The sequence below is a fragment of the Solanum pennellii genome, chromosome 1, assembly GCF_001406875.1.
Source record: "Solanum pennellii chromosome 1, SPENNV200".
Lineage (NCBI taxonomy): Eukaryota > Viridiplantae > Streptophyta > Magnoliopsida > Solanales > Solanaceae > Solanum > Solanum pennellii.
The window spans coordinates 106,189,703-106,205,342 of record NC_028637.1 but is presented as its reverse complement, the minus strand read 5'-3'; the positions used below and the strand labels follow the sequence as shown (position 1 = coordinate 106,205,342).

The window sequence follows — 15,640 nt, the reverse complement described above, 5'->3', positions numbered from 1 at the left end:
GCTTTAAAAGAGTGGGTAAGGTGTAAGAAGAGAAGACACTTGTCGAGTGGAGCAAGCCCTAAATCAGCGAAGAAGAAGGAGACGACACGCTGCTGCTCTTTCCTTGTTGCTCCCTTCCATTTCATCTGCACATATACAAGGGTATAATTGTCTCTCCACTTTCTATTTTCTTTTGTCTCTATCCTAACAACAAATCATCAATCTTTTTTCTTGATTTAATAAAGTTGAAAATCTTTGTATTAATATGCAGTTTATATTATTTGATCAAGTATAGATGATGTTAGATGGATGAATTTTGGTTTTTGGTTTTTTTTGGGATGGTTAAATCTTGGATCCATTGTATTGAAAGACTGTTTAGTATGTTTTATACTGAATTGAGCTAACACTGATATTGATCTGTTATTTTTTTTTTTGGACTAAAATCAGATATTGATCATGATTTTTTAGTTATTCAAATGTTATAGTACTGAAGATTGCATCTTTTTCTAATGGGCATAATCAATTTGTGTATGAAGACCAACAAAGTTAGATTGTACTGGGTGTTGTTTCATGCCATACATAAACTCAGACAGTCGAGTATTTCGTTGGACAGGTGGATTTACATCTGTTACAACCAATACAATCATCTTTTTACCGTCAAAAAATGTGGTGTAGTAGATGACCTGCTCTTTTCTTAACTAAAGGTCTCGAATTTTTAGCATGGGTATGGAAAAATACTTGGTAGGGAGCGATTTTATGCTGCCCAAATACGGATTAGTCGAGTTCTAATGAAGGGACACCGGATAGGGAACCCCCGAAAAGAAGTCCTCTGTTGGTGGAGCAGAACAATTTGTTTATAATTGAGTTTGTAGTTAATGTGGTCTATCATAATTTATCTATGGTTTAATATAGCTCAAGAATGATTTGAAGTCTTTGGAGATAGTAATAGAATCGGTGTTTGGTCTTTTCTATTATGAAAAAAAAAAACTTAAAACTTATCAATTCAATTAGTACTGTAATTTGTTGATTTGGTGAATATTATGTCTCCTGAAGCTGTGGGTTTTATTGTGCTTCTTCTTGGATTTGACACCGTTTCCGTTTAACCATAGATTTTGAACTTGAAACTTGAAAGTTTGAGTTTTTGAAGTTGTGTTTGGACGTGCGTTTTGTTTGGGAAAAATGTAAAGTTTTGTGAGTGGAAGTCTAGTAATCCAAAAAGTAGTCTGAGCCAGGTTCAAAATCTGATCAAAATTCAGGTCCAAATAGATTTTGTGAAGATAAGTCTTACAAATTTACTCCTAAAGTTTATGGTCAAACACTTCCTAAGAAAAGAAAAAGGTTCCAATGGTCAGCAGCCACTGCTCTACTTTAACTGCTTAAATTTGTACTAATGACTTCTTTTATTTTATCAGATATTCAAATTCCCTTTTGAGTTCTAGTACCATGGGATCTTACATGAACTTCAAGAACATTACTGACAAGCCACAGGTGGAGAGCAACGGGGGGAAGTCAGTTGGTAATGGTGATTTCCCTTTGGCTAGGCAATCTTCCATATACTCGTTGACGTTTGATGAGCTTCAAACTACATTTAGTGGACTTGGAAAAGATTTTGGTTCAATAAACATGGAGGAACTGTTGAAAAGCATTTGGACAGCTGAAGAGTCTCAAGCTGTGACATCTTCTACTGGGGGAGGAGAAGATGGGAATGCACCTGTAGGAAATCTACAGAGGCAAGGTTCTTTGACATTACCTCGGACACTAAGTCAGAAAACTGTTGATGAAGTATGGAGAAACTTTCAAAAAGAAACTACGGTATGTACCCCAGACGGAAGTGATGGGAAATCAAACTTTGGGCAGAGGCAATCTACCTTGGGAGAAATGACGTTGGAGGAGTTTCTGGTGAAAGCAGGTGTAGTTAGAGAAGATATGCAATCTACTTCAAACTCAAGTGGTATTACATTTAACAATGGTTTAAGTCAACAGAACAACAACAATGGTTTCAACATAGCATTTCAGCAACCAACTCAAAACAGTGGGCTGTTGATTAATCAAATTGCAGCCAATAACATGTTGAATGTGGTTGGTGCCACGGCCTCACAGCAACAACCACCTCAGCAGCAACAGCCTCTTTTCCCCAAGCAAACAACAGTGGCGTTTGCATCTCCTATGCAGTTATCAAATAATGGTCACCTGGCTAGCCCACGAACAACGGCTCCTGCTGTTGGAATGTCCAGTCCTTCTGTAAATGCTAATATGGCTCAAGGCGGAGTTATGGGGAAGACAGGATTTCATAATGGAGTTTCACCAGCAAAAGTAGGATCCCCTGGAAACGATTTTATTGCAAGGAGCAATGTGGATACATCGTCTCTTTCACCTTCCCCCTATGCATTTAGTGAAGGTGGAAGGGGAAGGAGATCTGGTAGTTCTTTGGAAAAAGTTGTGGAGCGAAGGCGTAGGAGGATGATTAAGAACAGAGAATCTGCAGCTAGATCAAGGGCTCGGAAGCAGGTGAACTCATATGTTGAGCTATTATCTGATGATTTACAATATTTTCTTGTGCTTCTGATTCTTGAGGACCATTACATCATAGGATTTACGCTGAACTTCTAATTTATATCACACTTGGTCAACAACTTTGTATAACGAAAATGCCTCATGCAATTTTGAGTAAAAGAGCTGAAGATTTTGACAGCATTATCTTGGTGTTTAATGTAGACTCCCTTGTCAAATTAATTACTCTTAGAGCTATCAATGCCTGATAAATTTTTGAACATCATTATATTTGTTTGAAACAGCTCCCTTGTATGCTTTATCAAGCTGATAATCTTAATAACAAGCCCTGAAAAAGCTGATAGTGTCAATGTATTAATTAGTTCGATTGGCAAAACAAATAATACATTGAGTGTGGTTTAGATTTGTTTTTGTTTCTTTACTACAAGAGTAGGGGATTTTGAGAGTGAGAAAGAGGAAGCATTTGGCTGTAACAAGGTTACAAACTTTGGTTTCCCATCAATAACTACTTGAATTTGTTATGTGAATGTAATTCTTAGTTGCACCTTCATCTGGGATATTGCAGGCCTATACTTTAGAGTTGGAAGCTGAAGTGGCAAAGCTAAAAGAAATTAATGAAGAGTTGCGGAAGAAACAGGTACGTGTCAAATGGCTGGAGATCATAAAGTTACTGCAATGGCATTATGAAGTGTTCATTCTGTAACTTTCACTTTTGATTTTTCGCACAGGCTGAAATTATTGAGAAGCAGAAAAATCAGGTACGGACTTCTTTTAGTACTAATAGTTGGTCTGAAGGAAGAGTTAAAATAATGTACATGGCTTACTAAGCAACGAAATGAGTAAAACGAGCTATGTTTATGTCATCAATTGTTGCCTGAGTGGATGCACATTCAGGCTGGAGACTAAAACATGTTGCTCCTATTAGTTAAAGAAGTTTGTTTACTGTCTGGTAGATTGCCAGTGTTGCTAACCATTCCATTCTGTGCAATTGCAGCTAACTGATAAAAGGAATATGACATGTGGATATAAATTAAGATGCTTGAGAAGGACACTGACAGGACCTTGGTAGAAGAATGAGGAGTTGAAGCAAAAATTGCTGAGTACAAGCTTAGGCAAATAGATAGGTGGATGGAATTGCTAGTTATGATCTGATTCAGATCTACCCTCTTCACATGTGTGGTAACCTTATGTGTGGTAATGAGATGGATGGTATTACCCATTTATGTACATTATGTAAACGATTTGCTTGTATGAATTCCTCTGTGTACTTTTAATTTGCTTCACACATTTTAGTCATAGAGGCTCTATGCAAGTAGGATGTATCAGTTCCATAGCTATCTATGTAAGATAGACGTATTTGGAGTAAACTTTTTTCTGTAAAAATAAATAAGATATCTATGAACCAACAATTCTACTTTCTTATTACTCTTGTAAGGCTTGCTTCAACTAAATGCAATCAACTCATCTCGTCTCCAAAATGCTCATGAACATAAATGAATGGTACTCTAGCATTCCTCCTGGATTGTTTATTGTCTTGTACATATCAAGATCACCAGAGAAGTGAAAAAACAAAACAAATCCATAATGAAATCTATTGTTAAGTACACACCAAAAATCACCATTCAACGGGTGAGAGAAGCAATCCTCTATCTGTATGCTCTAAATGGCAATAATCATGATTCTGGAGGCCAAACTAAACGAAGAAAAGAAACTTGTGAGCTGGGGTTGCAGTATAGTGTCTAGACGAGACAGATGACGTGAAGAACAATTTTCCCATAACTGGCGTTATTACTTTGATCATCACTCTGTCCAATGCGAAATGGCTGAGTGATAGTAAATGCCCTAATCCCAGTTAAAGATCTAGTAGGAACTCTGTATTGTAGGTTAGGACTAATCCTGTCAAGAGAAGGGGGAAATGATATAAGTGAATTTATAAGCCATCTTGGGTTGGGATATCCACCCAGTTTGCCCCAATTGCAGATGAATGCTGACTTGGCTACTGGATTGGAATGACTCGACTACCTTTGGTTTTGGTAGACTCAGGAAAATCTCCTCTCGAGCTTGTTATATCTGCTACCAAGTCATCAAGGAGAAGAAAGTTGCCTTTCTTGTAATTGCCGGTGAAGTATGTATGTAATCCATCGATTTGAGTTCCCCTTTAACATACTTGGGCACTCTTGAGGGTTTCAGGACTGGCATTTCTAGCTCCTGGGGTACTGATAGACAAGACCTTCTGCTACACTCCTTGCCCTTGGATGCCCGAAAAGCTTGCTCACAATAGCCAGTGCAAACTGTATTGCTGTAGCAAGTCCCTGGCTTGTGATGAGTTTACCATCGATAACTACCTGAGCATCGTTTACCCCGTCTTTGAGCTTGTCTAAGACAGCAGGATGTGCAGTGGCTTTCTTGTCCTGTTAAAGGAAGTGCGTAAATTGAAACTTTTTCTCTCAAAATTAAGGCATTCAAATGGCTAACATCATACCTTTATTAACCCCTGTTTCTGCAAGATTGCAGGTGAAGAGCAGATTGCACCAAATATTCTTCCAGCTGACTCTTGTTCCTTAAGCAACTTCTTCAGAATTTTTGACTTGTGCAGCCGTTCAGCCGCGGCAGTTCCTCCCTAGAGAATAAGAACCAATTAATTATCAGAGCAAGTGATTGACCTACAAAAGTCATCTCACTCATGAGTTGGTAATAGGTATATTTGCCTAAATTTTTTGGAGAACTCGTGGAAATGCTGTCATCTCACTTATGAGTTGGTAATAGGTACATTTGCCTAAAATTTTTGGAGAACTCGTGGAAATGCTGGTTAAATAAAAGGACTTAGCCTCACCGGGAGGATAATCAAGTCAAATATGGAGTCAGTAGTAGCATTTATCAACTTGTCTGCAACAATTTTTGTACCACTTGATGCCAAAACCTGTGCTGATTTTTCCACTGAAGCCACCACAACATTCACCTTTGCTCGTCTTAGAATGTCTATCAAGGTAACCACTTCAATTTCTTCAGACCCGTTGGCTATTGGAATTAGAACCTACAAAATTGTGAAGATGGAGCACATTGACATGTCGTGGGAAATAAATTATTCACAGGAAAACATCATTAATCCTAGGACACAAGTACAATCTCCAATCAAGTCAGACAAGCAACTGTGTGTAATTGTTCCTAAAAATAAATATCAAGAACAAATTCCATGTATGCCCCCTAGCGTACATAACATTCGCAACAAACCTTGCCCAAAGTCAAAAACAAGTCTCACATTAACCAGAGTCACTTGCTAGACATATTCACCTACAAGGTAATAACTGAAGCAGTACCAGCATCAGAGCTGCAAGGCAACACTAATAAATTAATAACCCAAGGTGGGAAGAAAAGAATAAAGAAACCATTTCCTGAATCCCTAACAATGGAAGATGACCACTGACACTGAGATGTTTTTAGCAGAGCATTAAAAACATGAATTTGCATGCATAACGATGAATGGATAAGCACCAAATAAGAAAAATGCACATTCATTAAGACCCTTAAACAGTTCCTTCGACATTATGCACAAGATAAAGAACTCATAGGGGTGAGCGCATTATTTGCTGAAATTAATTCTGTAATTACAGTTTAAGTTCCGGCTATATAAAACAAAAAACAAGGAAGGCTTACTTGGGGGGTGCGATCAAGAGACCATCCAACTTCATTGAATTCTTGTCTTGGGTCATCACCTGCAGGATTCATCAACTACACAAATGTACAGAAGTTTTAAGAGAACAATCTAAGTATAACAAACAATCCAATCAGAAAACGATGTAAGTCATATACAAACAAATCAAAGGCCAAATAATAATGAAGTGTTCACAAAAGATTTTTCACAAATGCCAGTTGTGCACAACCCCTCTGAAATTAAGTTGAATCCTGTTCAATTGAACTAGTAAACTGAGTCAAGAAACAACTTTCTCTTAACACCCTTTTCAAATTTGATCCTAGCAAGTCAATGCTGGAATCAATGGGGAAACCACAAATAAGTTGCATTTCTTTGTTAAACATGTCCTCACAACCTAACTAGCAATAGTTCATGATCGAATCGGTTCCAGTACCTCAGCCCATTACGAACTAGACAGAATGATGACATAACTAAATAACGACCCATGAATGATCCAGTTACCAGTCAGCTCAGTTTTGATATTTTTCTTCAAAAATTATATGTGAAGAAGGAGGTCTAGAACTAGAAGTTGAGTAAGGAATTTAAGAATATCAATAATTTATTCACTCACCAAGAGTTCTCCAATTTCTCTGGCAACAGGCTCGCCAAACAGCTGCTCCACTAAACATATGGCAAACTCAAATGAAGTGCCAGGACCACGACTTGTTGTTAGCTCTCCAGAGACTTGTGTGTTAGTTTTCACCGCCCGGAAGGAAGAAATTTTGTCTATAAATGCAGGATGACAAGTGGTCTTGATAGACACTGCATCAATTAACCAAACCAGGAAAGAAGACACAGTACAGAAAGCAAACTCTATAAACTAAATGCAATAGTCACCTGTTTCCTCTTAAGAAGACCCCAAGGCAAAAGAGTGACTGCTGGAGCAGCACATATGGCACCATAAAGTCGCTTCTCCTCAGCTTGCCTGCTTGTGATCTTCTGGAGAACTTCACAGTCTCTTAAACGAGCAGAACCTGGCATTCCTCCCTATATCAAGTCTATACATCAGTTATTAAATTTCCACCTATGAAATTGACACAGATAGAACTGTGATGAAATAACTGTAAGCTAAATTATCAGAGATACAAAATACAAAGTCTATGTAGAGATAGAAAAATCCCTACAAGGACGAAAATGCATCCATAGAACAGCGTGAAGCCTATCAATCACTGAATCAGTTGAATCATTGTATCCCTGTGCTGGCACTTCTTTAACAGTTGAACCAGTTCCAAGCTCATGCATCAATTGTAACAATGCAGCCTCAACTAATTTGAGTTTCATTTCACTGGATGGGAAGGACCATTACTACCATGAAATCTAGACTCTTTAAACACACTACTTAGTATAACCCAATTGCGTGTTTTTACAGAGCATTTTAACCAACTCTGTAGCTTAACATGGCATCTCTGAGTTGCATTGTGTTTTGGTAATTCTTGAAGTTGCCAAGTAAAAGATATATTGAAGCGGAGAAAGGATATGAGTAGTAAAAAAAGTAGTGGAGTCAGTATAAACTTTCAGAAAAATGCATTTCACGTGAATCTTCACAGCTTGTAACAGATAACATATATGACGGATATTTCATTTAACAGATCAGATGATATCAACAATACTAAGGAAAGCTAATACTAACCGGCAATGCAACAAGATCAAATATTTCGGTGGAACAAGCAGAGATGAAAGTATCAGCAACTAGCCTAGTGCCTCCATATGCTTCAACCTCCAACTGCTTCTCTACTGATGCCACTGTTACCTCTGCACCAGCCCGACGCAGAACATCAGCCAATATTACAGCTTCCATTTCTTCTGTGCCAAACCCAATTGGCACTAGAACCTATAAACACCTCAAAAATGAAAAGAAAAGGCAAAATCACTGAACCTCTATAGTCTAATACTAATATCCATTGAAATTATTAAATGATAATCAAGCAATCAGCTTACATGTATTTATACTGCACTAATTTTTTTTCAAGTTCCTAATGCAAATCTTCAATTTTACATATGAAGCAAATGAATAAACAAACAAAAAAGACGGAACAGAGAGAATGAGACTCTTCACCTTTTTGGGAGATGAGGAAGCGGCAGTAGTAGCTATGGGGTCTATTGTAGGAGCTGCAGAGAGGGTTTTAGCTGATTTTGAACAGGGTTTTTTCGTATCTGGTGAATTTATCTTCGGAGGGGCTGCAAATTTGACAGACGAAAGTCTTCGAGAAATAGGACTGAAGTAGAAAATTGGAGACTTGGCAGTGGAGACTGAGAACAATGGAGATATGGACTTCATTGTTAACAACTGGTAACAATTACGATTCTAGTTGCCGGAGATAATGCACTAGTCCCCGGCCGGCATGTGTATGACGTCGGCAATACAAGAATCTGGGTGAGGTTAATCGGATAATGTCACGAGTTACGAATAAAAGAATTGCTTAAATATCCGCGCCTCTTGAAAATTGACTTTAAATTATCTTTTTTATTTATTTTTACATGTTTTTGAGTGCTGGTTCTTCTTGAGTTGTATAATGGGATTATTATTAGGTCTTATTTAGTAACTTCAAGAATATCTAGTGTCACAATATATTGGGGGAGATAAAAACACTTGCCAAGTCCAAAATCCACCAATGTGATTTATGAGCTAATCCAATTTAATTATTAATAATGCACGATTAAAATGGATATAGCTTAAAGAGAAGTGTTGATTATACTATAAACAACTCACCACTCCACATTATTGTGGATTGCCTCGCTTGCTTCTTTTAGTCAGAGGAAAGGTGCATCATCACCTTACTTAACAAAGAGCTTATACAAAAGAGCACCGCTTTCCCATGAAAGATGATCCCCTGTCCTAAAATTCCTACTTTATTGCTCTAGCTCTTGACTCATGTGACACCACTGAGAAGCTCAGTTTTATGCTCAACAAGGACTAGTATAGTAAAAATGGTGAAATATACATCCAAGAGGAACATCATCCTTGTGCAGAAAATGACAAGAATTCCCCAAGATAATGGCAATAATACTATACTATCTCATTTGACAAAATTATGAAGGATCGGACAACAAAAATTGACAACCAGGTACAATTGCCAATGATCATATCAAAAGGCAACAAAACTAGCCTCATCCTCCTATAAACACCAAAGGCCCTTCAACTGTCTCAGCATCAAGTGGTAACTCCTCCAATATCTGCAAACCAGAAGACATTAGTTCCAGATGAATGGTACCCTTAAGTAAAGTCATTATAAGTTGAGCAAAAACTAGAGAATGATGATAAACAGAACATCTTAAAGAATCAGCATCACTATGATATGGTTAGAGACCACCACAAGGAGTACAATGCCAAATAGAATATCTGGCAAAGCTGATTTCTCAAAGAGGACGATGACAATGAGATAAAAGCCAAAGTACAGTTACGAGTTAATGATGGCATACTTCTTCCCAACTTAGACAAGCTTTTCTGCTTAGTTCCTAACCAAAGGCTAAATAAGATAGAACTCATCAAAAACCTTGAACTTTTTTTCAGAAAGCTTAGTGAACCTTGTTGCAACATCTCTTTGAGGAGGTTTTCTTTGCAATAAATAGCAAGCACAGTTGATAAGAACTACGAGTCCATGCAAAATAGTTCGCATCTGAATTGGCTAAGCTGACAGGTGCATAAGAACATAAAAGTTTGTGCAGCTAAGAAGGCATAATTAAGGATCAATGAGGCACTATCCTGTAAAGTACCTTAGAATGAAATTCCACTACCAATAACTGTAAAGTTTCTTGATAAACCACATTGTGTAGATCTCTTTTGGTCTGATTTACCTGGAAAGCGGAATAACACCAGTTTTGTCAACAAAAAAGAAGTGCAAATCGAAAATGAAAATCATTTGAGCATTCTTACAGTAAACTTAACACAACACCTTGAGTCTAATAAAGCTAACAAACACCATATACTTTTTCACTCTCATTGACTATTTAGAGAAATTGTGCCAACAAAAGGTAGTCGACAATTCCAACTATACAGAAATTTCCACCAGATAAAATAAAGAAATTCAGAATTCTCACAGCATCAACAATTGAAAAAACGACCTGAATGGAAACTTGACTGGTCAGTATGAGAAGATAAGAAGTTAGCTGAAGAACGGTTAAAGAAAATTACTTTACCCAGATATTAATTAGCCTCTTTAACTTTTGGCAGAAAACCAAACAGTACCACTAGTACCCTGTGCTTTTAGAATATGACAGAAAGCAGATTACTGTGTTTATTTTATCCATATTCTCCCTAGGTTGTCTAAAATCCATTGTTGGCATATTACAACTTATTCTATTCTAGGATCAGTGTCTTGACTGTCTTCTAGTGTTGACAAAATCTGCCGATAGAAACATCCGTAAGTAGGAAAATCAGAGAAAGCGACGAGCTGGGAGGAACTTTAATAATCACTTAACATAACAAAGGAACTTCTAGAATAGTAGATTTAGTAATCCTAAAGACTACCACTAGATGGAGGTACCCCAAGCACAAGTCAATTGAAAGGCCACTCATAAAGATGTCAAAAACATCAAAGCATGAAATCAATGAAGGACTAAGTCATCGCTATTCAGAATTACCAGAAAATGCATGATAGATTTAGGTATTAGGTCATCATTTTTCTTCCTGAACAATGTCACAGTATGACCTCAATAACAGTTTTGTGATGGCATTACAACAGTCTACTGATCTGAATGAGTTTCTGAAGGCCTCAAGATACTTGGGGGCTTCAAGCAAAACATATAGAGATATCATGTTTGATTTTATCACCAACGTAATCCATAAAAAAATCATACAGCAGAGAGGGCCTTCAAAACTCATACCTCTCTCGGGTGGATCATTGATAAAGCATGGTCCATGCTCTGTACAGGATCACTGAATTGTTTGCTCATGAAATTGTCTTCTATAGATGGACGATTGACCGAGCCACCAAATATCAATGATATTCTCCAACTTGAACCAACATTTGATCCTAATGAAAAAATATGTCAGCAATGGCTTTGGCAATAAGACCCAGCAAAAAAATATTTTCTAAAGATTATAAAGAGTCCAGGAAAATTAAATGAATTGATAAGCAGCAACAGAAAAGTTCACTGTGCTTGTCGAATTAAAGAGTACCATAAGTTAGATGAGGAAGGACTTTTCCATAAAGCAGCATTTGCATTCCTTATATTCAATATTCATTCCTTCGTTGTCAATAAGATATTTAACTTGTCAAAATAACTAATAGCTTGTGGCATAAATGAATAACATCATGTATTCACCAGATGGAAACACACCTGACGCTATAGTTTTCTCGACCACTGGAGTAAGCTGAACAACCTGTTCCCAGTCAAGAACACTAGTAAATGCAAATAATATAAGTTTCTTACAACTAGATATTTGAAAGCTGTGTGATGTCAATCAGGGAGACGATGAAGAAACCAAACATTGAGATGATGAAGCAGAAAGGCCAACCTGATCAGGATAAAACCACCAACTGATCTGGCAATGATAGCACGTGATTTTAGACTTCTTTCTGAGGTTGGCACTTTTCTAAATCTACTCTATTCTGTAGCAATATATAAACAAAAAATTAACATCAGTATGATATAATTTGCAAGAGCACTTGCGTAAGTGTGTGAAAAAGCAAATGTAGCATTTAATTTCTGCCTCAGATTTGGTGCAGCAATCCTAGACGGCTTGACCTGCTGTAATGTCATCTCATGAGCTTTCTTCCCACATGATGTGTATTTATTCAATCCATCTGCAACAGAAAAAGTAATTAAGTTGATCAATATAAAATATTAACAGCACAAGATTCATAAGAATTTTAGTGATTTGCTATAGCAATTCACAAACTTATCTTGGCAAGAAAGGAATCAAGAGCTATAATATTTCAAAAATATCGATCAACTCAATATACTTGATCAAAGATGCAAATGTGTGTTGTATTTAGGAATAAGCAAAAACCAAATAAAACACCCAACCATTTTGACATACCTCCATCTCAATAATGTGTCCAATCATTACTTCTGAAGGTGCCAGTCTATCATTCAAAAAAATTCCTAACCTCATGCATGCGCTTTCTCAAAATTGGAAACCATTGCAACTCACATTGACCATACAACGAAGGCTCATCTATGAAGGAATCATTCAAGTTAGAAAATCAATTATAAGAATGCATTACCGGAATAAAAAGGTACTCAACAATGGCCTACTTTAACCAGCCCATATTATATAAATCTTGCACACTGAAAACTCAGTTACATTAAACGTGCTATTTGCCTTCGGATGAGAACTTCAAATGGGACCTGCATATTTACAGAATAAGAAGATGCAACCAACGAAATGTCATAAAACTACAGGAAGTATGCGAGGAAGTGCTGAACTTTTGGCTCAAACGCAAACGTAAGGAACAGGTTAATCTTTTGGAGTTACTACTGGCACAAATAAAGTGGATTTGGGACCCGTTGCATTTTGAATGGCAGTTCAGATGTCATCATCAGTTTAATCTTCACTAGGATCAACTTCCTGCAGGAGAAAGAGAAATCTGATAAAATTTGATAAGCAACTGAACCTAGGATGAACATTCCAATTGTATGCATCAACATACTAATATGCAAAGTTATTGAAATGTTCTTGTATTTGTCATTCACATCTTTTTACAGCCTTGAAGATTTATAATGCTTGTATATGAGGAACCTATTGTATATACTTGTGGTTTATTGACAGAAGGAGCTAGTCGAGACAAGACTATTCAAATTGGAGGATTTCAATTATGCGACTATGTTCCTGCATGAAAACCGATTTACGTTGGCAATATTTATTTATGGGTTGTATATGTACACAGCCCTTAGCAACAATTTATGAACCACCCCAATAAAAAATTTAATGCCCAACAAAAGCATTTTAAACCCATTCAGAGTTAGCCATACCAACGAAAGCATACATCCTAGCTACCTATTGACAAAAATGGCATCAATGTCATTTATGTGCAAACATTAGCAAGTCTAGAGATGAATTTCAATTCTCCAAGCAAGAAAAGAATAATGTAGGCATTTCAAACATTATTAAATATAAAGAAATGGACCTCCAAACTCTTCACAAATATGTCCTAAAAACTGTAATGGTTTCTTGCTCCACCAGACAATTCAGAAGTTGACATTTCTTCATTTTTTCCTTTCATCATTGAAGAGAACGCTTCTCTCAACCAAAAGAAAAAAATAAAATAATATAAAAAAGACAGATACCAGTAAAAAGGTTAGAAGTGTAATATGATCAAACAATATGATATTTGATACTGGGAACTGGGAAGCAACTTTAGATATAGGAGAGAAACTAGTAGAGGACTACTATCAAATATTGCAGGGTTTAGGCCACATTACTTTCAATGTACTTGGAAAGAAGGTTCAGAAGGAGCGGGCCCATACCAGACATGGTTACTGTGTAAGAAAGGTTTTTCTTTACAACCACCAGTGACAAGGTAAGGCATGTCTAATTATTTCAAGGTGAACATATTTCTCAAAATATGACTTCTTGCCCCCTACCCCCCCCCCTTTTTTTTTTGTTTGAATTTTAACATGTCAATTACATTTAGAACTCAGGAAAAAACTTAGGAGGATGAAAATTATAAGTTATTAATTTATTTGGCGATATTTGGAAAATGCTACTGAAAAATATAATTGTTTGAGCTTATTGTGGTTTCACTTTTTTGATAAATATTCGGTCCTACAAGGTTGTAATGCGTGCAAAATGGCAACCCAATAAAAGAAAAATTGTTGTTACTTTGACCAGCACAGATTATTTGGTTCAACTTTTTTGTTAATTGAGAGACACCACATACCTTCAAGAAAAAAATAGATAAAACAAGAGATAGTTAATGGATATAGACATTAAATCAAATCAATAAGTGATGATAGAAAACATACAGGACGGCTGCAGAAGAACTTCTCCTCAGCTACAAGTGCGTCCTTAATACTACAGTTCATCATAATATCCTGCTTTGAATATTATGGCTATGGCATTAGAATCTTATAAACCAAGTATATACAAACATTTATGAATATATATACACACAGACACTGTTGCTCATATATAGCACACTACTGTTTCTCCTTGCAAAAGAAAGAGGAATGCCCCTGTGTAACCACTGAATTAATGGGAGAAGTGTAGAAATGAGATGACAACACACTGTTTTATAATCTAAGATAAGTGATACTTGGGACACATGTACAATAACATCTAAGCAAAGATATCATCATAATTAGCAACACAATATAAACAACATGCGCTTACACCCATAAGATAAAAGGAGTGAATAGATCAACCAAACAGTGGCTTAAATGGAGTGGAAAGGACATAGAGGGGATGACCAACTTCAACTACTTTTTGCCCAAGGCTGAGTTGCAATACTTCACAGTTTGGTCTATTTCATAAAAAGAAGTGCTTGATAATTTAGTCTTTAAAGATAAATGAACTCGCACAAAAGAATTAAAAAGTGTGTTGATCATCATAACCGGTTTAAAAGAACTTGAGTCTTATGAATGATCACAAATCAAAATCCCACAAAAGAACAATTCATAAACACGGCAAACTAATAATAGACAGTCCTATTTTTTAATTTTTTTTTTGGGTCTTTTCTTGATTTGATCTTGAGACTTGCAGTACACCCACTTTAAATCCATTCGAGTCTAAATTCAAATTAAGCTTTGTAATTCAAGAATACCTAATCATAGAAACGTTTGTCAGGATGGGGCAACAACTCTCATCAAGATTAAGTTTGGTCTGAAGGAGTTGTACAAATATTCAGAATCTTTTGGGCAAGAAATTCCACTACTTTGACTCCCTACCACAGGGACCTGCGGCAATTCAATGGTGGAATGACTTCCAAGCTGTACGAATATATCTTGAAGCTTGTTCACCATAGGTATCACTGAATGACCCAATGCCGCCGCATTTTCTTCCTTCATGGTTGATAATACAAAGTTATTCTCTGTTTTCCCATTCGAATGAAGAGTTCAGAGAAAAAGAAGAAGGAAAACGGAGTTTGGGGAGAAGAGTGAAGTGAGGGTCTTATTTATATGTGATGATTCCGGTTAGCTTTATTTCCACGTCAAACGCGTTTTTTAGTTTTTAAAATTACATAAATCACTTCCCTTTTCTTTTTTTTTTTAACACCTATTACAATTGCACTCTTTAAAAAATTGTTAGAAATTTTACAACTAAACGTGAACGGTTAAAAAAATAATAATTGCCAAGGTAATATAGAATAATTTTAATTAATATTTTCTTAATTTAATAGGGTTAACAACTAATATGGAACAATTATTTTTTAGTATGATATCAACTAATATGAAATTGAGAGAGTATCATTTAACTTGGTATGATGTTTAACAAAAACATTAAAAGACTTTTGAAATTTTAAATCTAAAATAATACTTAGATATTTGTGTGCCAATAAAACAATTTTATCAAGT

At 36.3% G+C, this 15,640-nt stretch overlaps 2 protein-coding genes, 1 long non-coding RNA gene and 1 pseudogene across 6 annotated transcripts; 1 reads left to right on the top strand and 3 right to left on the bottom strand.

Moving 5' to 3' along the window:
* LOC107027117 (ABSCISIC ACID-INSENSITIVE 5-like protein 4) lies at nucleotides 1–3,899 on the top strand. Of its 2 annotated transcripts, none has more exons than XM_015228296.2 (5): nucleotides 1–141; nucleotides 1,392–2,487; nucleotides 3,056–3,127; nucleotides 3,219–3,248; nucleotides 3,485–3,899. In XM_015228296.2, exons 2-5 carry the CDS (start codon nucleotides 1,423–1,425, stop codon nucleotides 3,557–3,559), a joined length of 1,242 nt encoding a protein of 413 aa, XP_015083782.1. In that variant the 5' UTR covers nucleotides 1–141; nucleotides 1,392–1,422; the 3' UTR covers nucleotides 3,560–3,899. The 2 variants fall into 2 exon arrangements, with proteins under 2 accessions (XP_015083782.1, XP_027774825.1); XM_027919024.1 differs by lacking the exon at nucleotides 1–141 and adding an exon at nucleotides 166–592.
* A 55-nt stretch (nucleotides 3,900–3,954) lies between these two features.
* On the bottom strand, nucleotides 3,955–8,834 carry LOC107027105 (protein DJ-1 homolog C). Of its 3 annotated transcripts, XR_001457714.2 has the most exons (9): nucleotides 8,238–8,834; nucleotides 7,812–8,012; nucleotides 7,019–7,168; nucleotides 6,753–6,932; nucleotides 6,145–6,219; nucleotides 5,324–5,524; nucleotides 4,973–5,110; nucleotides 4,513–4,901; nucleotides 3,981–4,386 (listed from the first exon to the last, which is right to left on the bottom strand). XR_001457714.2 is itself a non-coding variant. In XM_015228281.2 (8 exons), the coding sequence occupies exons 1-8, from the start codon at nucleotides 8,457–8,459 to the stop codon at nucleotides 4,692–4,694; spliced, it is 1,377 nt and encodes a 458-aa protein (XP_015083767.1). In that variant the 5' UTR covers nucleotides 8,460–8,834; the 3' UTR covers nucleotides 3,955–4,691. The 3 variants fall into 3 exon arrangements, 2 of the variants coding, with proteins under 2 accessions (XP_015083767.1, XP_027774822.1); XM_015228281.2 differs by having other exon boundaries at nucleotides 3,955–4,901; XM_027919021.1 differs by lacking the exon at nucleotides 8,238–8,834 and having other exon boundaries at nucleotides 3,955–4,901; nucleotides 7,019–7,179; nucleotides 7,812–7,950.
* A 181-nt stretch (nucleotides 8,835–9,015) lies between these two features.
* Nucleotides 9,016–11,823, bottom strand: LOC107026214 (annotated as a pseudogene).
* Nucleotides 11,824–11,828: 5 nt separating this feature from the next.
* Nucleotides 11,829–15,231, bottom strand: LOC107027128. Its single transcript, XR_003579985.1, has 5 exons — nucleotides 14,890–15,231; nucleotides 14,093–14,161; nucleotides 13,255–13,364; nucleotides 12,165–12,695; nucleotides 11,829–11,928 (listed from the first exon to the last, which is right to left on the bottom strand). It is a non-coding gene; the product is annotated as an uncharacterized LOC107027128 (long non-coding RNA).
* Nucleotides 15,232–15,640: the final 409 nt, after the last annotated feature.

What these genes read in the sequence shown, in the direction of transcription:
- LOC107027105 (XM_015228281.2), bottom strand. Translation starts at nt 8,459, where the DNA reads ATGAAGTCCATATCTCCATTGTTCTCAGTCTCCACTGCCAAGTCTCCA. An exon ending in GTCTTCTTAAGAGGAAACAG is followed by an intron (nt 6,933 to 7,018) that starts GTGACTATTGCA and finishes GTGTCTATCAAG; the next exon opens with ACCACTTGTCATCCTGCATT. An exon ending in CTCTTGATCGCACCCCCCAA is followed by an intron (nt 5,525 to 6,144) that starts GTAAGCCTTCCT and finishes ACAATTTTGTAG; the next exon opens with GTTCTAATTCCAATAGCCAA.
- LOC107027117 (XM_027919024.1), top strand. Translation starts at nt 489, where the DNA reads ATGGGCATAATCAATTTGTGTATGAAGACCAACAAAGTTAGATTGTAC. An exon ending in AAGAGTTGCGGAAGAAACAG is followed by an intron (nt 3,128 to 3,218) that starts GTACGTGTCAAA and finishes TTTTTCGCACAG; the next exon opens with GCTGAAATTATTGAGAAGCA. An exon ending in TTGAGAAGCAGAAAAATCAG is followed by an intron (nt 3,249 to 3,484) that starts GTACGGACTTCT and finishes GTGCAATTGCAG; the next exon opens with CTAACTGATAAAAGGAATAT.